This window comes from Xiphophorus hellerii, chromosome 6 (genome assembly GCF_003331165.1).
Source record: "Xiphophorus hellerii strain 12219 chromosome 6, Xiphophorus_hellerii-4.1, whole genome shotgun sequence".
NCBI classification, from domain to species: domain Eukaryota; kingdom Metazoa; phylum Chordata; class Actinopteri; order Cyprinodontiformes; family Poeciliidae; genus Xiphophorus; species Xiphophorus hellerii.
The window spans coordinates 18,936,698-18,959,371 of record NC_045677.1 but is presented as its reverse complement, the minus strand read 5'-3'; the positions used below and the strand labels follow the sequence as shown (position 1 = coordinate 18,959,371).

The window sequence follows — 22,674 nt, the reverse complement described above, 5'->3', positions numbered from 1 at the left end:
CAATAAACATTCTAATGATGCATGACATTGTGTTGTTTTATCACTTATCCCCTCTCTCCAAAAACATACTCTAAAACTTGTTCTTAAAACATGGCCGAAATGACAAAAATACTTTTATTTGCCTTTTAGGGCAACAATATTGTCAATGTGTTTTAATTTAATAAAAAATTAAAAAAACCTCTTTTCCATTTAAAATCTAAATGTGAAAATTCTTTATTAAATTAATATTGTGAAAGTTAAAAGTCAGATCATGTTTTTCTTTGTCTATGGAGGACTCTACCTGGATATGCCTCCGGCTCCAAGTAGAGTTGTGTAAAGATGGGCTGCGGATCTCCGCTGCTGGAGCGCAGCGATGCTTCGATCGAGTTGTGGAGAGCCTCCTCGAAACGAGCAGACTTCAGTTGCCCCGCGTACGAATTTCCCATTATCTGTGACAGTACAAAGAAAAAGGGGGCACCAAGGTGAGCAATGTGCAACATTGTTTATCTCAGCTCATGGATTTAGCATCTTACATACTGTAATAAGAGAAAGCTTCATAGACAGCAAAGCAACCACAGACCCTTTACTTAGTCTTTTTCTGCCACTATGAGTTGATTTGAAACTTTGTTTACAACCAAAAGCAAATGCAACTGGATATTTAACCAAAAACGTGATATAATTAACAGTAATTTCACTTCATACATGAAGCTGTAGATGTATTTAATGTTTGTTTTGCTTTATTCTGCTGTAAAATATTAAAATAACTTGACTTAGCATTATTTAGCATTATACAATGGAAACCATTTCACTTACATATTTAAAATGGAATATCTTATTCTAAAGTTCAGTTATATTCTGCCCATCAAAACAAAATGGTTGAAGCCAGTGGCATTTTCACAATCATTTCTGGTCTTTCTCAGCCTTCTGTCCGCTGTGTCACTGTGCCTTCAGTGCCCCGACCTGCCCCACCACCCCCAGTGTCCACTGCGGGACATCTGCCGAGGTCGGGCCTCTGTGGAGCTGTGATTGGCTGGCTCTCTGGTGCCAGGTGGCAGCTGGACAGAGGTCTGAGAATAAATAAAAAACAAGAGCAAGAGGAGGAGACAGAAGAGAGAGAAAGCATAACACATGCGACTAAAACTGAATTATAGCTATGATCTGGTGGAGTTTTCTTTTCCAACTCTCATATTTTTAGTTTGTCAAAACACATCAGAGGTGTTCCTAACCTAGGCAGTCAAACTGTGAGAGATAAAAAGCAGAAGACTAAAATAAAAAGTGGGGGTTGGACGCTTTCCTGACACACACGTTTGACCTGAAATGCCTCTTTCATGTTTGTCCTTGGACTACATTCGACCGGTGCAGACCACTGTTGTGGTAAACACCACAAGAGCCAAAAAGAGGAGGTCTAGCTTGGATACTTCAAGCGTATCAGAAAAAAATGTCTAATCCTATTATTTATTTTTTAATCTTCTCATTAAAGTCTGACAGAGATTCGTTGCAGCTTTTGAATGTCATATAAATGGCCTAAACTAGACCAAATTATTTTGTTTAAAAATCAGCTGAATAAATTAAGTGTTTTTTGTTTTTTTTGTATCTTGCTTCCTTCAAACTTTAAATGATGTAAAATATGTTAAGGTACAGCTTTTCTTCAGAAGATAATGTAATTTATTTATAAATTAAAACCAAACTTAATTTAAACATGTCAAGTCATTATTTCTCTTGAGACTGATGCCTTTTAATTGTCCTTGGGATTCTTATGCTACAAAACCCCTCGATAAAAATCTGACTTAATGGTTTATTGACAAAATAAATTTGCACAAAAGGTGTAGCATAATTTAATACATGTAATTTAAAACAGAAAAAGGAACTCTTACTCAGATTGCAAACCAAATAATTACTTATATTGTGACACATAAGTCACGTTCACATTATTTTTTCAGTCTTTGACCTAAATCTAGGTCAAAGACAGAATAGGGGGGTTGAAGTCAACCCACCTACAACATCCCCCAGATCCACCTTAGCAGATAAGAACAAACCCATAAACACCATGAATTCTAAGCAGAAAATCAACCTGATCTTATATATGGTAAGTCTGAAAAATATGTTGATCAGGAGAACCTGATGCAGTTAATAATATGTTAGTTACATGTCAGGGGTAGTTTTTACTTGTATTTAAACTGCTGAATGCATTTGAGTAGCCTGAATGAAGATTTTATTCCCTACAAGTTTTGCACACTGCTATTGTGAATCCTATGAGTTGCAATACTAACTTTGGCTCTGCTGTATCAGCTGGGTGGTGTCAAAGCAAACTGACCCTATGAGCTGAAGGGAGTTATTTGTATGCTGGAAAAAAGACAAATTGGTTCATAATGAGAAGTTTGTACTTGAATTTTTATTTTAGAAATATGTTCTGAATGGGACTAAGTATTTTACAATAAATGGATACTAGATTTAGAATACATTTCCACGTAAACCAAGATAATAATAACAAATTTTAAACCTTTGTATCACCTATCACTCTTATCAGAGCTACACTCAGAGTGATGGGTGGTGCTCCTTTAGTTCCCACACTATGACTGTCTGTATGTTTTGCATCCAGGAAACCGTTTCAAACAGCTAAACTTTTTATTTTTTTGTAACCGAGAGGACCGTGTTGGAGATTAGTTTGAGCGAATTGATGAACAAAGTGCAGCAACAGGTGGGGGCACAGCCAGGACTACATCACTCTCTGCTCCACACACTGGGACATTTTCTGGCTTCTAAATGCAACACTTTAAGATGCAAGAATGCTATATTGAAACATTTTTTTGGACATTTGGTTAGTATAACATTTTAAAACTTGTTACACTGTACCATGATGTAATATGTATTTACAGTATTTTCCGGACTATAGAGCGCACCATACTCTAAGCCTGCACCTACAATTTTTTTGAAAAAAACAAACAACTGGAGACGTACATATATAAGCCGCACCGGGCTATAAGCCACTAGTATCTCTGCCGCTCTCAGTTTTCCATAAGGGAACTTCTTTGATTTCCAATTTTGACTTCCAATGATTCACTTCCTGCATCCCACCCTGGCGGTTGAAGAAAAATCCACAGAAAAGTCTCAACGGGCTATAAGCCGCTTGGTTCAAAGCGTGGGGAAAAGTAGCAGCTTATAGTCCGAAAAATATGGTAATGCTTAGAAATGGTCCCTACAACAGGACAAAACTCAAGTCTCTCTTTCACTTTCTATGGTATCTCTTCACTTTAAACCAAAGTCAGTGTTCCAGAAATAAATACAGACAGCTATGGAACCAAACTTTTTTAATACCTTGGTGTATGTTAGTAGGAGTAACTGGTATTTCTAAGTATAAATATGTGTTACGTTTTAAATTTTAATTCAAAATTTAAAATGAATGCCAAACATTTTACCATACCTTAAAAAATTAGCTATTTAATTTGATGTTGTATCAATATAATTTCTAAATCTCAAGTTACACACCATGAGTTGGAACACAGTTTTTTTGACAGACTTAAGTCTAGTCTTGATTCTTTTTTTTTTTTTTTATTTGATTCTTTTTTATTTTTATTTGATTCTTTTCTTCTTTTTTTAATTTTATTTTGTCTTTTATTCTTTATATGTTGTGTTGTCTGTGTATCATCTTTGTGACCATGAGTCTGTTGAATAAAGTAAATAAAAAAAAATCAAATCTAAAAAATTTAATGTATGCTATTCTGACAGCACATGATGATCTGACAGAACACCATCCGGAACGTTATTTGCGCTGCGCGGAGCTCTGACTTCTGCCTCTGAGTTGTTGACGAAAGCCAAGTGTTAGCAGCATAACGTCCAATTTTCAAGTTTGGCCCGTGGGGATTTTATTGATTGATGATAATATCCGGGTTTTCATTGTTTGTGGGGGACCAATAAGCATCCTTAAAATGACTGGCATGATGCCTGGAGTACGGCAGCCTTTTTCCTCTGGGAGCTGCTGGTTGAAAGTGAACAGCGGGAAGAGCGCTGCAGGAGTATTTATACAGGTAAGCAGATAGACTGAACACAGCGGGCCGCTGAGTAGTTGATGGTCACAGTGTAAGTGTAGCTTTATGGACGAACCGCACAATAAATTTCATGTCATCCCGGTCTCAACAAACGGGTGGTGGAAATCATATTGGCGGTCTATGGCTGGTAGATGGGTTTATGAGTGTGACGAACGAAGGTGCCGTAAATATCCCGTATTGCCCCCCTCTCCCCCTCCGTTCTTACTTTCGTTCCCTGGCCTACCGGTGCCCGGACTTACGTTCATTTTTATGAGTGGTGAGTGGAGGCCAAAGATGCTCAGTCAAGACCATCAAAAAGCTACTGGGTGGCATCAACAGATTGTATGAATTTGACCCGGGGTCACACTGAGCGAGTGAGATCTTCATTCAAGAGGCCACAGTGGAGAAAACATGAGAACACATCAGGTCTGTGCTGTGTACGACAACTACTTTAAATCTTTCTTCATGTGTTTCTTGTGGCTTCTAGCCTTTGCTCAAGTTTTCTCAAACAGAATGGAGAATGGCATAACGTACAGTTACAGTTACATATCACAAAGCACTACCAGCAATCATGCTGTTTAGGAAGTACAGTAGATGAATTCTGTGTTCCAGAAATTAATGTATTTTGTTATGAAATTAATGTATCAACCCCGGAGCAAAAGCAAAATGCTCTTTTAAATAGACTCCTGAAGTTTAAGAGAGTTTTGTTACTCACAGTGATAGTACAAGTGGGTCCTTAACAGATGTGGGCTAGGAGGCCCCTCAGCAGGGAAGAAGACCCCAGGCCCCAAGTTTTGAAGCTACAGTCAGCACACTACCAGTTGACTTGAAGCCTGTGGTAGTCTGTGTCCAGAAAGGAACATTTTCTTTCTAAAATGGGAAAGTTTTTAGCTGTTCGCACACAACGTCCAGAGAGAATCTAAGTTTTAGAAAACCCAACTTTTTTTTTTTTTAAATAGTTTCCAGAGTGAAAATGGCCTCCTATGGCCATGTAAATAGCGAAAACATCTTTTGTGAAATATTAGCTGATTAACCCAAAATATAACCCCAAACGTGACATATATAACTACAGTGGCAGATTGCCTTGTAGTTTACTAGTTCAATAATGAAATGTGTCACCGAGAATTAGCTCGATTTCATTATCACTTCAAAAGACTTCACTTAAATTTTGTGGTTTGCCATTCTTGTATTCTCATTGGGTTCACCAGTAACCTTATGTGGAATCTTTAGGTGCATGTCCCATACTTTATTCTTGCTGCCACTTACTGATCTGTGAACGTAAAACCAGGGTTTTGGACAATCTTTGGTGCTTCGATGTGCTTGAAAATATTTCTGGAAACAACCTTGTGTAGACTCGAGTTTTTCAAACTGACAACCCATTTAAAAAAAACCCAAAACAAAACAACATTCGACTGTGCATAGGCCCTTTCTGGTAAATTAAATTCAATCATGTTTAAAATCTCTGTCTAGATATCATAAAATGAAACTAAGTTACTCTTTGTTCTGTATTAAAAGTATTCTTAGAATTCCATAGTAGGCTCATGCCTAGAATACACACACACACACACAAACACCAAATTCTGATATTTCAGCATAAACAGCATTTAAATAAAGGAAACTTACAATATCCAACTGTTCCCAAGTGTGAAGGGACTTGTTTACCTCGGCTACATGCTGAATCTCTAATAATCAGCAAAAACCTTCAGATGGGGAAAAGATGTGTCGTTTCTTAGTGAAACACCTACAAGAGAAAGAACAGAGAAATTTCTGTTTAGGTCACAAAAATCTCAAGGTTTTGTTTTCCCAAAGACAAAATATGCACTGTGCTTGTTAGTAATGGCATTTCAAATAAAAATAAAATGATTACAATAAGCACCTTTCTTTAAAAATTAGTGGCAGGATCAGTTATTGTGGCTTGAGATCCTGCGATATTGAAATACCACAATATTTCCCAGAAAACTGAAGTCTGTCTAGTGTCAGCATGTGACTTCATATGGTGAATTAAGTGTATAAACAGTTAGGATTACTGGATAATCATAACTATGATTAACCATAACTATGATTACCCAGTAATCATAGTTGCTGGATATGGAAGTCTGTGCCTTTAATGGGTTTTACATTGTTTCCCTGATTCTCAATATTTAGCATAAAATGAAGTACTTGTTGTTGAAGATCCACAATATATGGTGAATACATCGTCCCTGTAACATCCATGTGTACAATATTTATCTTGTAAAGGGGTGTTTGGCTAACATATTGCAAGTGTTACGAGCTTGGATTTTACATGATAATATAATATTTAGCTAGTTGCAGAAGGTGCAACAGTAAACACCTTCTGCCAGAATCCCCTGGCAGAAGGTGCTTACACAAACACACACAACGTTGCCCAAAATGCTAAAAATCACAAAGAGATGCAAGCAATGATGTGAATGAGAGAAAAGGGAAAAAAGCACACATCATAATTAATCTCAATTAATTCCATAATTCACAATTAATCCCATCATCACTACATTTATGAATAAAATCTATATCAATAGATTTTCTAATATTGTTCACCCCTACTTGTTGTATTGACAGAGTTGGCTAAAGCCTTCTCATCAGGCTGGAGCTAATTACTTGCATAATTGCTTACTATAAGCATTGAGGAAACTTCCATGTTTGGAGGGTAGTTGTAAGAAAAAACAAATGAGATAGACAATATAGGAATAACTTGAAAGAACTACAAGAATTTGTTAGCCATTAAGGTTGCTAGAGTTTGAATCTGTTTACAAATTCCTATCAATCCTAAATTGACTCTTATTCAAATTCGAAAATATTGTAACTGATCAAACTTGAACAGGAAATAACCAGTGAATTGAGATTATTTCATAATGAACCTATATATGTTTGGTATGTTTTCGGCATTAAGATCAACTTGCAATTAGACAAGGATGAAAACTGCAATATATGGACTGAAACATGTGCTATGGGTTGTTTTGCATCTGGCATAGCAAGATTGTAAATAAAAAAAAAAATAGCAAAACTGAAATGGTTCCCAAATGATGAGTCAGGTTGAGCAGTTTTCCAACTGTATGGTGCTTAAAATTATGCAGAGCTGCCCTTCCCTTACATGTTTCTACACAAGTTGGTTGAAATAACACAAACAAACATGCCTATTTCAACAAAGTTACAAAGTTTATGGTCAGTCAGTGTTCCTTATCAGTCCTACTTAATCTGGTTTCACAGATTAAGTAAAGACTTGAAATCTTTACTTAATCTGTGAAACCAGTGCATCTTTACCTAAGGTAATTCATCATAAATTATACCCATCCATGATTCTAAATTAATATAGTCAATGATTTTGAGATATTAATGTATCATTACGCTTTTATTCAAAGAGACATTATCAACAAGATAGTGACTTTATGAGTATAAGAAATACAAGAAAATGCAGCGCTTACCTCTAACTTTGCTGAATTTAAGAAACATGCTTGGCATCAACATAATAGAATAGATTTAATTTAAATAACCAACTATTGTTTCTATCATTTGTCGCACCAAAAAAGAAAAGTGTGCTTTGTATTATGTGATGCTGAAAGTTCTAAAAGCATGACCACTCATTGCCAGAGTGACAGATTTCAAGATGCCAGGAGAATATCATCACAATACTACAGTTAGCATCTGCTTCAGGACTTCTTGTCAGTGCCAACTGTTATCTAGTTCAGATTTTAAAAAGCTTGGAGCCATCAAACTTAAATTGGATAAATACTTTATATGCACAAGAAAATGTTGCTGCAAATTTGAAGAAACTCATACTCTTCTGTAGCTCTACTTACCGTAATTAAAAATGTGTAACAAAAATCCTACCTTAAGGATTAGTTAATATGCATGGTGAATAAAGAGTGTTTCTGTAATGTGGAAAGCAACAGTAAGTTGTGCTCTCTGTAGTTTGATACCGCAAGGTCCCAACAGTCCAAAGAGCATGTTCACTGATTAAAATGAATGAAAGCACTTATGGCCACTCAAACATTAAGAGCAGCCCGAACCATGACACATGTATGCCCTACTACAAGGCTCCGAAAATGCGTTACATGATACCACCACAGCCTTGGGGTCTATTTTCATTAAACACATTCGGGTGTTTTAGTTTGTTGCAGCACTCTCGATGCACAGTCACTGCTTTCTGAATGGATTCAATAAGTACTTTGACCCTTAGATGAGGTATTGTCTAGCCGCTCAGGCTCTGATATACTCTGATACAACAGAAGCAAAGTTCTCTCCAAAAACATTGACTGTCCCAATCTAGCCAACCGTCACCTCTGACCAGGGTGCAGTTCTGATAGAGAGCAGCTGGGTCTTGGGGTCCAAGTCCTTCAAACAGCAAGTGTACACAAGCTGGCTCAACTTGCATTAACTGACCACACCACAGCTCGTTTTGAGAATGATTGGCCAGCTTGAGAGTTAAAGAGTTAAAAACGTCAATGTGTCAGGAGGAAGCATGCACTGCTTTAGCTTTCAGACATCTGACTCAAAAACAAAGATCTGTGGACAAAATACATTAGCTTGTAATGCAAAATGCTCTGCTGAGTGCTCCCACTAATGAACCTCTATCAAAACTCTCACACTGAGCTAAGTACCCTCAGTCGAGAAATATTTAGATGCTTATCTGGTTACGCAGGCTTGACGTCAGAATAAAGGACGCAGACAGATCTGGACACGAAAGAACCGTAAATCCAGCCGACAACATAACTCCAAGGTGCTTTTAAGTATCCTGTTTTTCGAGTAATGAGACTGGAGGGAAATGTTGATATGCTGGTTCCCAAAAGAGGAAATTAGTAAAAATCTAAAAAGGAATTCAGTTTAATGACAATAATCAACGTGTTGCATTCAGACACACCTTCTATTGTCAATCTGCTATGTTTAATGATTATAAGCAGAAACCTTTCATTAAAATCCCAAAGGTGACAACAACAAAAAAAAGAATTATTTCTAAAATTTACAAGACTCCAGCAACATCTATGCTATCTGTCACATTGATTTACTTTGGTTGTCAAAAGAACAAAACATTCCCAAAAATGATTAATTTACTTGCAGCTGCAGAAGGTTTTAAAATTTTTAGGCTTAATGCTAAAAAGGAAAATCTCTCAAATGCAAATATTTAGTGATTTATTGTATGTAAAGTGATTTTTAAATTGTGTATTTTGAGCAAGAATTATCATAATTTTTTACTTTTTTTAATGGAAATGAAATGAAATAATAATTAAAAAAACTATCTATGTTTGGGCAGCTGACTTCCGACTCTATTTTCTCTTTCTCTTCAGTCAGTCTTTTGTTTCCCTCTAAAGAGCTTAATTACATTACAATGTTTACAATAGAGCCTGGATTAATCTTACCTCCCTACCTTACATTCAAATTGAGCAGAGGCTTTTCACAAAAGTCAAATTGAAGGAAACTGCAAATGGTGTTTTACATTTTATATCCAGATAAGCCAAAGAAAATGCAGAAAGGTTGCATACAGTTAAACTTGACACCAAGCTATTGTTTCATGTTTGTTAACTAAATAATCAGAGAAGTAAAAAGGGTTGATTAAAACTGTTTTAGACGTTTTTATCTTCACCGTGGAATAAAAATACATAAAATGTTAATGAAACTCAATTGAAAAATTATCTAATCCATTCACACCACATTGCTGATCCTTGACATTAAAATAAATAGCAATAGCTCTTATGCGGGAAAGACCTTAGCACCCTTTTAACATTAGAAAAGAAACTATCCATCAGACATGAGAGAAAAGGGGGATGGGGCTAAGCAATGAGGAGAAAAAAAAGGACTAACATCACTTCATGTTGTCTAAATGAGGTGCTAAAAGCCCATATCATTAATGCTGTATAAGGGCCACATGTGGCACATATCCAAGTTAAACAGCCTCTCCTGTACCTTCCATGACTCCTCAGTTACTTGATGACCTCTTAAAATCCAAATTCAGTGTAGAAAATCCACAAATTTGCAGGCAACTCTTCAAATGAAGCCCATAATACAGTACATCCTTTTTTTGGGAAGAGTTTATCCAAGCAGCAAGCGTATGGAAGTTCAGTCCTTCCTCGCAGAGAGCTTCGTCATGATTCCACACAGAAAGGATTGGGAATCCCTCAGTGGAGCAGAAGCCCTCCTTCTCTCTCTGCCTCTCTATCTCACTCACATGCAAACAAACACGAATCGACACAGACCCCTCCCCCTAGTCCCCTGTGCACTCCTCTGTCCTGTGCCATTTGCCAAGCAGGAGGGAATCCACTGGGGGCTCATTCATCTTGGCCCTGCTGGCCCCCCGCTGTGACAGATGCTATTGGGGGCCTAAAGAGCTAAGATTGGTGCGTATGTGTGTGTGTGGGGGGAACAAAGACATAGTCTCACATCTGCCTGCTGCAACACAGCTCTGCCACGCGTGACCCCCGGTGCATCAAGACATCCTCCATGAGCATCCTGGAAGTTTTCATTTTCAAGAAGTCAGGGGCAAGGGGTTATGCTGGAAGTCGGGGGTTGGTGGTAGTTCCTTAAATCTTTTCTCACGCTCAAGCTCAGCTCTAGCTACCACACCCAACGTTTTATTAGGGGGCAATTTAGCGACGGGACTAAGGGGGGATCCATCTCCAGCAAAGTAGGGACAGGAATGTTGGGTCAGCTTGAGCATTTTGTCTCCACAGCCTTACCCAGGATTGACCCCACACACCAGGCTTTTTTACTCCTGCTATAAATACCAGGGGCTCATCCAGTCAAAATAAATAAACAAAAATGTGCCACAAATCAACAGCTGCTGGCAGATGTTGGGGATTATACATCATTTGTGATCGTTGATAGCACCTTATCATGATGCTGCAAACTAGGGAGAAAACCAATCTCTGGAACTGGAGATTACCCAAACACATCTGCATGTACAACATCAGAAATTTAGATCAAATTTATTGCAACTCAAAAAGGCATTTCTCAGTCTGTATGACAATCTTGAGTAAAAATAGAAGTTTATTTTTTTGAAACAATAGTCTACAACATGATCTAATTGCCTTGATTTACAGTAGTAGATCATTGATTTTCTAAGTATAGTAATATTATCTGTAAGAATTAGATGATATTTTTATTTTGATACATTTATTAAAGCAAAGACCTAAAATTAATATTCACAAAATTGTATAATAATTTCAGTAATGTTTGTCATGTAACAAATTTATTTTATTTAAAATATAAATAAAAGGTTGCTGTTTAACAGACATGCCACTTGCATCTTCCTAAATACTGTTTCAAAACTAAGACTGTTTGCATTTGTGTCCTGAAATATTTATATAATATATAACATATTATATATTTATATAGTAACAGGTTGATTTGCCTCTATTGTAAGCTAAGGCAACATGTAGGAGACCTTTATCTAACTGATGGTACAATAAATGGGGTAGGGACACTTATGTTACTATATACTCTATAAAGAAATAGTAGAAAATCTGAATCTGAATTCTGAAAAAGACTTTAAACTGTAGGAATGGTATGATTTCATAACTTTTAAAGATCTTGCTATACTTATTGCAAATCATGCCATAGAAACTACACGTTTTCATTACTTCCCTCCTACAGTATTATGTTGTAATAGGCTAACCTGTATGAGAAGATAGTCTTTCTGAAAACTCATTAGGGTCAGAAAATGTCAGCAAGAATTTGTCAGGTAAACATAAGGTCTGAGCAAACTCACATCCACTGGATGGAAGGAATTGCAGGTCACAGAAATGCTTTTGCATCAAAAGGCTTGGTTTAAATTTACAGATTTTTTATTCTTATCTTACATGAGAAAATTGCTTTAATAAGGAATTGAACCGATTTTTGTATCTAGATCAAACAGTCTTGACTCTATCAACTTTAATTGTCAAACAACTTTGAAGACATTTTTTAAATTCTTCACTTTGAGTTCAGGATTTTCTAAAATGTGAGGGATGTTCCAGTTCATTACCACAGACACGGTCAACAGTTGTTTTAACCAAGTTGTGCGCAACTCTTCTCACCTTCGCTCCAATGGTTATATAGTGGCACTCTGAGTGTGAGGGCTGCTGTAAATACAACCTCAGCCAATCGGGGCCTTCATTAGTCTTTACAGAGCTTTCATGCACTCGTTTTCTCAAATCTGCCAGACTTTTTTTTAACACCGGGATTTAGTTTAACTGTGAATTTTATATGTCTGCTGCAGATTTAGACCACACATTTAAACTTCTGTGACATCTCCAGGAGTTTATTTGAGGATTACTTTATCTGTTACTATAAAGACGAAATCTTTACACCTATTATTCTTATAGCAGCAAGTTCAACCAGAGGAAAAGAGCTGTCAGCGTCATTTATCTCCAAGCCCCTGACTTTAACGTGGCCTGTCTTAAGCATCCTATTGAAAATGGAGATAATGAGTAAGCCCGGCATTTTCTCTGCCCACAAAGACTCTGTGCGAAAAGAAACAAAAGAGTGCAGATTGAAAACTTTCCCGCCCCTAAGCTCATCCCTCACTACAGAACTGAGCACCAAAGAGGACAAAAGGGAAGTGCCCCTGCCAGTGCCACCAGAGGAAAGACAAGTGGAGTCACCAAAAGTAGACTCTGGGATAGAAAAATAGGGTTAGGGCTTTTAAATGTAAAAAAGGGGAGTCTGGAAACGAGTTCTTCCAGCAGAAATTCTTGGAGTAGATGTGGCTAGAAAACAAACATTTTGTAAGGATGTAAAAAGATCTTGTAGTATGAGATGCTCCAAAGTAAAAATTGTTGGTCAAATTGCAATCCAATTGCTGTCAGCTGGAGATTTTAACTGGTGAAGTAGTTGTGAGAGACTAAGTAAGTGCCCTGGACATGAAGCTGTGTGCCATAAAGTTGACACCATCTTGCGTCCACAATTAAAATGCAACTTGTGTAGAAGTAAAAAAGGAAGTCGTTCTTGCCAAATATGCTAACAAAGTCGACTAATAAAACTAGCAGATGACTCATGAACGCTGAAAAAGACATCCCCGCTTTTAAATAGTTTACTTAGCAGACTGTGTATGCTTATTTGGATAATTAAATGGACAAAACAAATAAAAAATAAGAGTTATTTGAAAACATGGTGAGAATACTTTGAGCGGCTAATGATTAGCCAATGACAACAGTTAAGACCATACACACCATGGTTTTCTGATAATAATGTACAAAATAACAAAGTTACACGTGAAATTTGATCAATATATCATCATAATTCTTAAAAATACTTGACGAAACATAAACTTCGACACCATGGTTTTATGACATGAGTACAAAATGAGTTGCTTAGAGATATCAAACAGATAAAAGACGAGAAAAATGGCAATGAGTGGGTGCAAAAGCAGAGCAGAAATAGGTGAAGAGGGGAAATGACCTGGAGTCATCTCACAACACTAACAGACAAAAAAACCATAACAAAACTAATAAACAAACAACACAATACAGCCATCCTGTGAAAATTCCCGTGGCAGAATTCGCTTTTCTAGCAGAGAACAGTGGGCTATGTAACGCTGTAGGTGTGAGGACTCTCGCTTCCGTTTACTATCCGTGTGGTAGCTTTAATTTCCTTATAAAAGCCCAGAAAAAAAATCTTCGAAAACCTCCTCCTCCTCTTGCTCCTCAGGACTACCTGCTGGGCCCTGAAGTGCAAATTGCTGCTAGTGAGGACAGCAGATGAGTAAGGTCATTCATGGCTTTCCAGTGAGCCAAACAAACAAAGGCAAACATTCCAGCTGAATGCCATTGCTGAAGTCGGCAGCAACACATAGAAAAAGAGAGACAGTGCAGGGCAGGGCTCAGTGAAAATAATGGCTTCAGGGTACGTGTGTGTGTGTGGGCATGTGCGTGTGCGCGTGTGTCTTTGTGGGCATGTGCTTGCATGTGCACGTCTGTGCCTGTGTGTTCTGGGGGGGGGGGGATTATCTGTGGAACTATAAAGTGGGGTGAAACAGGGTTTAAAGCCTGATGTGACCAGAGGGAACGGGGGTAGGGCCTTTGGGCCTGAGCTGGGGTGGACAAAAGGAGCATTTGGGCAGATGAAGAAGTCATCATCATTAAGCCACTGGAGGTTTACTGTCCAGTTATAAAGCTCATTTTAAAATTAGGGGAAAGGAGGACTGTGTGTGTGTGTGTGCATGTGTATGAAAGGACAGAGGAACTGGTGAAGCCTTGGAGAACGGTCTAGTAACTTGCTGTGGAACATATAGGAGCTAATTCATTAGGAGACAAGAAGGCTTTATGTTACCACTGGGTTGATTGGAGTGGTGACCTTGCCACACACTGCGGCCTAGAGGATGAGTTTAAGGGCAAGGTATTTAACCTTAAACTAAATCTCAGCTGCAGACAAAGGCCAGCATCGTTTCATGGTAAATGCCTATCAAACAGAGAAGTAATGCAGCACAAATGGAAAACAAGTTTAGTTAAAAGACACAAATTTAGAACAACACTGCTTTGTACAGCTGATTTTTTTATAGGAAAGTCTTAGATAAAAGAAAACCTTTAGAATGTGGGTCGAAGGATATTATCATGCGTGCAACTGGAAGTGTAACTACTGGTCAATTCATTGATTAATGAATCAGTATGGAATCTGTAAAGGATTGATTAAAAAAGTTTCCACAATTTAAGATTTAGACTGAGTTGAAAGTGTTTGCGCTTTGCTCTGTTCATCCAAACAAAGTTTTTCAGTCTTATTTATATTACACAAAAAATACCTAACTCGTAAAACAAACAGTAAAATGTGTTTATTCAGCTATCTGCTGCACAACATCCTGAACATCTGGCTGCCTTTTGAGCCAGCATCTGTTCTGTTCTTTTTGTTACTTTTGTTACTCCAGTACATAAAATTTGAATTTGATTATTCTAATTTGTGTTTATCCCTCTTCTTTCAATTCAGACATGCATTTCTTAAAAGTGCACAATTTGTTTCATACCTTTTAAATGATGTTGTTTTCCTTTGTTTGCACTAACCCATGTTAAAACGCATGGGTTACTGAGAAACAGTGAGTGGAACAGTGAGAAAATTATTTTCTTACTTGGATTACTAAAGCACCTAATTTATCTAAAAACATTATTTTTTAAGGATATGCACACGTACAGAAATTGTTATCATAAGATCTTTTAAACAAAAGGGAATCTATTAAAAATATTAAATAAGATTAATATACATGCACTGTAGTAAAAAGAGCATTGTACTTCTATAATTTTAACTGTTTTTGTAGCTGTTTAAGTGAACTGGTTGAATAAAAAATGTGGGTTTTTTTCACTAATCAGAAACCAGATAGTACAGTTAAATCACAAATTATTCACATCCCTGGCAGATTTAAATCTTCAATTATTGTCCATTTCATCCAGATGTTTGTTTCTGATAGGAAACGATATGAACATTTCTCAAAAGACAGTGAAAAATGTATAAATAAGTATATAGTAAATGTTGTAAAAACTTATTTTCATTTGTCAGAATTTTTTATCATCCATATGCTCAATAATCAATACAAATATCTTTATAAGCATTACAATAATTTAAACCTCTCTTATAACTGCTGACCGGCTTGTTGATTGTTTCCAGTGGTATTTTTGACAATAAATATCCAAGTCTTTGAAGTTGAAAGGTCTAACCCTTACAATTGCCATTTAGCTACCACCACAGACTCAAAGAAGAAGCACAATGATTTAAGAAACAACTTAAAAGAAAAAATACTTCTTTGAGACATGTGTATGTGCTACTACACATTTAGTGTTTTTCTCTTTAAAATATATTTGTAGTTATATACGGTACAGACCAAAAGTTTGGACACACTTTCTCATTGAGAAAGTGTGTCCCTCTTCCAAGTATGTCCAAAAGTTTGGACACACTTTTCTCATTGAGAAAGTGTGTCCAAACTTTTGGTCTGTACTGTATATGTGGGTCAAATTTAAAAATATGCAGCAGAAAATTCACATTAAACTCTACAAATATTCAACATTAAAATGCATAAAACCTATAAAAAATGACAATTATAGTTCAACATTCAACTGGGAAATTTGATTCCATGTATCTTAACCCTAATGGAGAAAAAAAAAGGATTGAAAGTGAAGGACAAGTGACAGTTTACAATGCTATTCATGACTGTGCAACAAAAGGCCTGCCAGTGAACCCAATCTGCATTTTACAGCGGTACCGGGTTGAACGCCAGTTCACCAAATTTGCAACAACAGGGGAGAGAAACAGTACCCTAATACATTTATGGACTTATTCAAGGAATAATTGAAGTGGACCAGAAAGAGTTCTACATCATACAGTAAAGCTGTCATTGGAGGTGGTCAAATACCGGTCAATGCTGAAGTATAGAAAGGTCAAAGAGAAGAATAAGTTCTTTTAATGTTAAGGCATCAAAGCGTTGTGTTCTTGTACTGGCGAATCATCCACTGTTTTGAGTCACAATTTATTAACTATTAAAATACATATAAATCATGCATCCCTTTTTAATCCTTTTCTGAGTTATACCTTAGTCCTCCTCCACCATCATCACAGATGCTTCTTCCAACATCTGGTCCACACTTAATGGCTCATCCTGAAGCAGATCTTTGATGAGGGTTGACCAGGCCATGTTCCGGCAATAAATGCTTGTTTAGACAGCCCTGTTTGTTATGGGAGGTAAAAGGAGAGCCATGGATCACGCTGAAAGGGCCAACACTATCACAACATTTGCTCTTATCAGATGACAAACTGAGCGAAAGGGGGTCAGATTCCCAGTTCCAGAAGCTGGCCTGGGCTGCAATCGTCTCTCTGTCCACATCACAGGATGTGTGATTAATGCAAAACTAATAGGAGATTTTAGAGACGATTGCAAAGAAAATAAAAGAAATTCCACTCTTTCTCTTAAGTAAAAGTGACAACCTTCCAGCCATGATTAAGGATAAATGTTTAGATGCTGTTTAAAATTCTGAGGAACAAAATTATTTAAATTTTTCACCACATCTTCCGCATTCATTCTCTTCTTAATGTAGTTTAGGTACTATAAAATGTATTTAAATTAACTAGGTAACAAATTATTCAACCATTATGATTGGCATTAGAAGAAAGTTGTTTATGTATATTCATTAAATACATGGAGTTTTGCTAAAACATAAAACAATTATGATGCATTGAAGTGATTTGTTAACCAACAGAAGAAATGTATATTTGGTACAATCTGAAATCAATTTTTTATATTTTCCTTTAGATATAGTTGCTGAAAAATATTCCAGGACAGCTATTTGTCATGTGCAGTTGGTTTCAGCATATATCATAGATTGTGTCTAAAATTGTGCACTTACTCTATGCCCAGTTCCTAGTATAAAGCTGGATAAAAAGTTTAAAGCAGTTGTTGTTATAAAACAACAACTTGTTTACCATATTTAACATGTTAGTCTTGATAAGAGTATAACAGATTACATGCTGGGTTAATCAGAAATCCACACAATACATGGAATCACAACATTCAAAGCAATATCAATGTACGCAGCATCACAATTGCCAACTCAAAATTGAAAGCAATAATTAATGAGTCATAATACTTCAGGTCCATGTGTCCCTTGACATCTTTGAGTACTTTCCGAACTTTAGTTTAACTAAATTGTACACATTTGTATGTCTTTTTATTTGTTTTTCTTCTTTCAGCTATCATATGCCTTTTAAACTAGATAGAAAAATGTGTGTCGCTTTGGCATCGATTTGTGCCACTGACTAAAATTTTTTGATCAAACTGTTATTGCTGTTTGAGTTTTGCTTTAAAATTGTATTTATTTATTCCCAGGTGTTGAGAACCCTTCAAAAATAATTATTTTACAAACAATTTTTAATGATTGACAACCGCTTTCCACAAAACATAAAAAAATAAACACTATTGCTGCCTTTTAATACTTCCAGGCTCAGAAAAAATCCCAAGAAAACATTCACGTCTTCACAAATGAGAAGGACAACAAATAAAACGTTTTCTTTTAAAGGATGCTTTCACAGCTAAGACTGGCATTTTAATGCTAAAGGCCATTTCTTAAACAGTTAAGAATTAAGAAATTCATAATAAGTAACTTAGACATGATAAGGGCTGCAGTTAGTTATGGCATTTTATTAAAAAAAACGATATGTTTATGCGCTTCACCATTTTTTGTGCAGAAGCTCATAAAATAAAAGAACCCCAGAGATCACAGATTTAGGGCCAGTACTAATATTAAAGCCAAATAAATATATATCGTGTCTGACAAATTATAAAAGTAACTTCTAATGCCAGACAATCCCATACTTTTTCAGATTTAATTTTCCAGAGTTCCTAGTCCACCATTAAATATAAATTGCGCAAGTTTACTAAGGATTTATAGCAAACATTTCCACAGCAGATGGGTTTTAAACATTTAATCTGCAATAAACAAGAAGGAAGGATTGAAGAAAATAAGAAAGACTCAAGTTGTGAACAAAAGTATAGATGCTAAAAAGGAAAGGCGGTAGGAAACAAGGACACAAAGACGCACAGATGGAGGACACATGGAATGAAGAGGAAGGATGATCACAAGGACACAAGAAGGACATGGGGAGGAGGAAAGAAGACTAGAAAGGTAAGAATGAAGGATACAAGACTGTGATGTAGAAGTTAGAGCTCAAGAAAGCAAGGACAGAGATAGCAAAAGAAGGACAGACATAATGAATGACAAAAGGGTGTAGGGTTAGGGCGTAGCACACAATGAAGGAAATGAGAAATAATCTACAGTCATAAAAAATACAGGAACAAAGAAAAGAAGGTATGAACCCTGATATATTAACTATCAGGTCAAATTTTATATGTTCGTCTCAACTGGCTCCACTTAGTTTTAAATGTTTCCCTTCCTGACACATTAACCTAATGTTTGCCACACAGGAGCACCGAGCGCTCCTGGAGAGGGCATAAGAAAGAGCTTTGTTGTCTTCATCAGGCGTCCAGAGAGAGATCCACTTTACACAATGGAGTTGCTCCTCTCTTTTCCTCCCTGAAAAAGGTCTCAGGCACCTTGAATCCATTTGAGTGACAGCGTGACAAAGAGTCTTCTTAATGTCCCGACGACGGAGCCTCCTCCTCTTTCCCTCCAAACTTCCTTACGGGGCAATCAGCTGTGTCCATCGTGCCCCCTCTTCCTGACCCCCAGGCGGCACTGCTTCATCAGCAGCACCCCTTCCCCCGTTGTGTCCCCCTCTGTCTCTCACCACCCTCCAGATTAATAAGCACAGGGTTGCCCGCGGTGACGGAGCTCACACTTAAATCCCATCAGCCCTCCTTACAGCAGCAACCGGTCTTTTTGTCCTTATGGGACAAAGAAAGTAGAGTCACCCTTTGTTTGAGACTTGACCCCCACACACAAATCTTGCTGATGGAAAAAGGTGACAGTAAAATCTCCTGAGGCCTTCATTCAGAAACTATACCTTCAAAAGATAAAAAATTAAAAAAATTAAAAAAATTAAAAAAACGTGGGCAGAAATTACCGCACAGGTCATTTAAATAGAATAAGCAAAAAAGAAAAAAAAATTAGAAGTCATTTTCAGATAGACAATAATTAAGTACAACCCCTGGCAAAAAGTATGGAATCACCAGTCTTGGATGAGCACTCATTCAGACATTTCATGCTGTAAAACAAACTCAGACCAAAAACATGATACAATATTAAGGTCGTTCCAAAGTGCAACTTGTTGGCTTTCAGGAACACTCAAAGAAATGAAGAGAAAATATTGTGGAAGTCAGTGAATGATACTTTTATTGACCAAGCACAGGGAAATAAATATGGAATCACTCAATTCTGAGGAAAAAAGTGTGGAATCACTCAAATTGGAGGTAGAAAAAAAAGGACACACCCAGTCTATTTCCTTTCCCTAAATGGACACCTGCCCCAGATTAGATGTGCCCGTTAGTGTGCAGTTCAAAACACCTGCAGTCATGACACCTTGGAGGGCTGCTGGACGAAGTGGAGTGGTGAGAACCATGGCTCCAACAAGAGAAATGTCCCTTGAAACAAAAGAGAGGATTGTGAAACTTCTTGAAGAAGGTAACCCTTCACGCATGGTTGCTAAAGATGTGGGCTGTTCACAGTCAGCTGTATCCAAGATATGGACCAAATACAAACAGCATGGAATGGTTGTTAAAGCCAAGCGTACTGGTAGACCAAGAAAGACATCAAAGCGTCAAGACAAACAACTTAAGGCCATTTGTCTTGAAAACCGAAAAAGTACAACTAAACAGATGAAGCATAAATGGGAGGAAGTTGGAGTCAATGTATGTGACCGAACCGTAAGAAATCGCCTAGAGGAGATGGGATTTCAATACAGGAAAGCTAAACGAAAACCAGCATTGACACCTAAACATAAAAGAACGAGACTCCAATGGGCTAAGGAGAGGCAATCATGGACTGTGGATGACTGGATGAAAGTTGTCTTCAGTGATGAGTCAAGAATCTGCATTGGACAAGGTGATGATGCTGGAACTTTTGTTTGGTGCCGTTCCAGTGAGATTTATGAAGAGGCCTGCCTGAAGAAAACAACCAAATTTCCACAGTCCTTGATGATATGGGGCTGCATGTCAGGCAAAGGCACTGGGGAGATGACTGTGGTTAATTCTTCTATCAATGCACAAGTTTACATTGACATTTTGGACAGTTTTCTCATCCCTTCAATTGAACAGATGTTTGGTGATGATGAAATAATTTTCCAAGATGACAATGCATCGTGCCATCGGGCAAAAACAGTGAAGGCATTCCTTGAAGAAAGACACATTCAGTCGATGTCATGGCCTGCAAATAGTCCAGATCTCAACCCAATTGAAAACCTGTGGTGGAGATTGAAAAAAATGGTCCACAAGAAGGGTCCAACCAGCAAAGCTGATCTGGCAACTGCTATCAAAGAGAGTTGGCACCAAATTGATGCAGAATACTGTTTGTCACTCATCAAGTCCATGCCTCAAAGACTGAAAGCTGTTATAAAAGCCAAAGGTGGTGCAACTAAATACTAGTGATGTATTTTGAATGGTCTTTTGTTTATGCGTTTTTCATGATTCCATACTTTTTTCCTCAGAATTGAGTGATTCCATATTTATTTCCCTGTGCTTGGTCAATAAAAGTATCATTCACTGACTTCCACAATGTTTTCTCTTCATTTCTTTGAGTGTTCCTGAAGGCCAACAAGTTGCACTTTGGAACGACCTTAATATTGTATCATGTTTTTGATCTGAGTTTGTTTTACAGCATGAAATGTCTGAATGAGTGCTCATCCAAGACTGGTGATTCCATACTTTTTGCCAGGGGTTGTAGCATTTGGGTCCAAAAATTTACCAAACACATTATTATGTGTTTAAACTGGCACAATGAAGGTTGTTATCCATGGTGCCATGTTCCGTACCAAAGACTGTAAATCACAGACAGAGTTAATAAATTCAAAACCAATGCAGAATCATTCAATATACATGAATCAGGTAAATATTGTTTTTTTCTTTTCCCACTTCAGACAAGATGCTAAGAGGGTTATTTTTATCCACAGTAAAAAGACCTTCCTAGAAGGTTTCCTGCACAATCAGTTGCTCCAATGGTAATGCTAGGTGCTATGTGACAAACATTTAATGGATAAATCTTGCTTTATTTAATCTTCCTTTAGTAATATTTGTTATAAGAAAATTAAAAGCAAAAATAATAATAACATACTATCACCTATCCTTTCACAAAGATCTTTGCGCCTGTCCACTAGTTTCCTACTTGTGAAAATGTACAACCTCAGTCAAACAGCAGGAAAGAGCTGAGAGATTTCATTGGATTAGCTTAATGTCCTTACAATATATTAACCAATGGCCCCTCAAAGTTGGTCAAAATATGCCCAGCCTATGGCAGCCATTTACGCTAAATGGTCAGTCCACTACTTGGAAAAAGCCACTTATATGCAATATCTCCAAAACAGTTTATAAAAACACGCAGGCTCACGAACCGTGTCCTAATTTTTTTCATGACTCTGTGTTCCAAATAGGTATTTTTAAAATCTGAAGTGGTTTGCATGACATCCTTTCAAAAGCTGTTCCTCAATTGTTAATAGACACAAGCTTTCCTGTTTGCTTTCTGTTATCAGATTTTCATGTTGCTGTTGTATTTGCTGCAGTACTTGAGCTGTAAATGTTAACACAGTGGGAGCATGGAAGAGAAAACAAGGGAGCTAAAAAGAGAGAGAGAGGGAATGACCTCCGCTGCCACAGAGGAACACTGAGTCCTCGCGGCAGAGCGCTGGGTCTTGGTCACCGTAGCCTTGGACAAGCTGCAGCAGCCTATGGGAAAGCCTTCTGCAGCAGGCAGCCCTCTCCCCCGCAGTCCTGGCAGCGTCAACACAAACTGACCTTGTGCAGAATCCTGTTTGGGGTTGTGTTTGAATGTTTGTAATTCAGTGTGAGCAAGAGCAGGGAGCTTAGGGAATTATATATGTGTGCAAAAGGCAGAAATGCTGCTGCTAGGGTGATGTGGGAAATCAGGCTGGAAGTCTGAGTGTTTCCAGCTGTCGTTGGTGCAAATTCAGTCCGTTGTCATTAATAACGCTTAATACATAAAACTGGACACAGCCATTAAGATGAAATCACAAAATGTTAAAACCTACAATTGTGAAAGAAAAACAGTTGTTTTTTTTCTGTTTGAAGTGGAAAACTCAGGAAAGC

At 37.4% G+C, this 22,674-nt stretch overlaps 1 protein-coding gene across 16 annotated transcripts in view; it reads right to left on the bottom strand.

The window, feature by feature from the left end:
- greb1l (GREB1 like retinoic acid receptor coactivator) overlaps window positions 1–22,674 on the bottom strand; it is a 60,797-nt gene that overhangs the window by 25,546 nt on the left and 12,577 nt on the right. For 9 of the 16 annotated variants that reach the window (XM_032565347.1, XM_032565350.1, XM_032565351.1 and 6 more), the window contains exons 2-3: window positions 5,628–5,745; window positions 281–1,046 (exon numbers count right to left, since the gene is read on the bottom strand). In XM_032565347.1, coding sequence (XP_032421238.1) covers window positions 281–479 — 199 coding nt within the window. In that variant the 5' untranslated portion in view covers window positions 480–1,046; window positions 5,628–5,745. Of the gene's footprint in view, window positions 1–280; window positions 1,114–5,627; window positions 5,746–9,920; window positions 10,170–22,674 lie in introns of those variants that run through there. The other 7 variants (XM_032565357.1, XM_032565358.1, XM_032565348.1 and 4 more) reach the window with 7 other exon arrangements.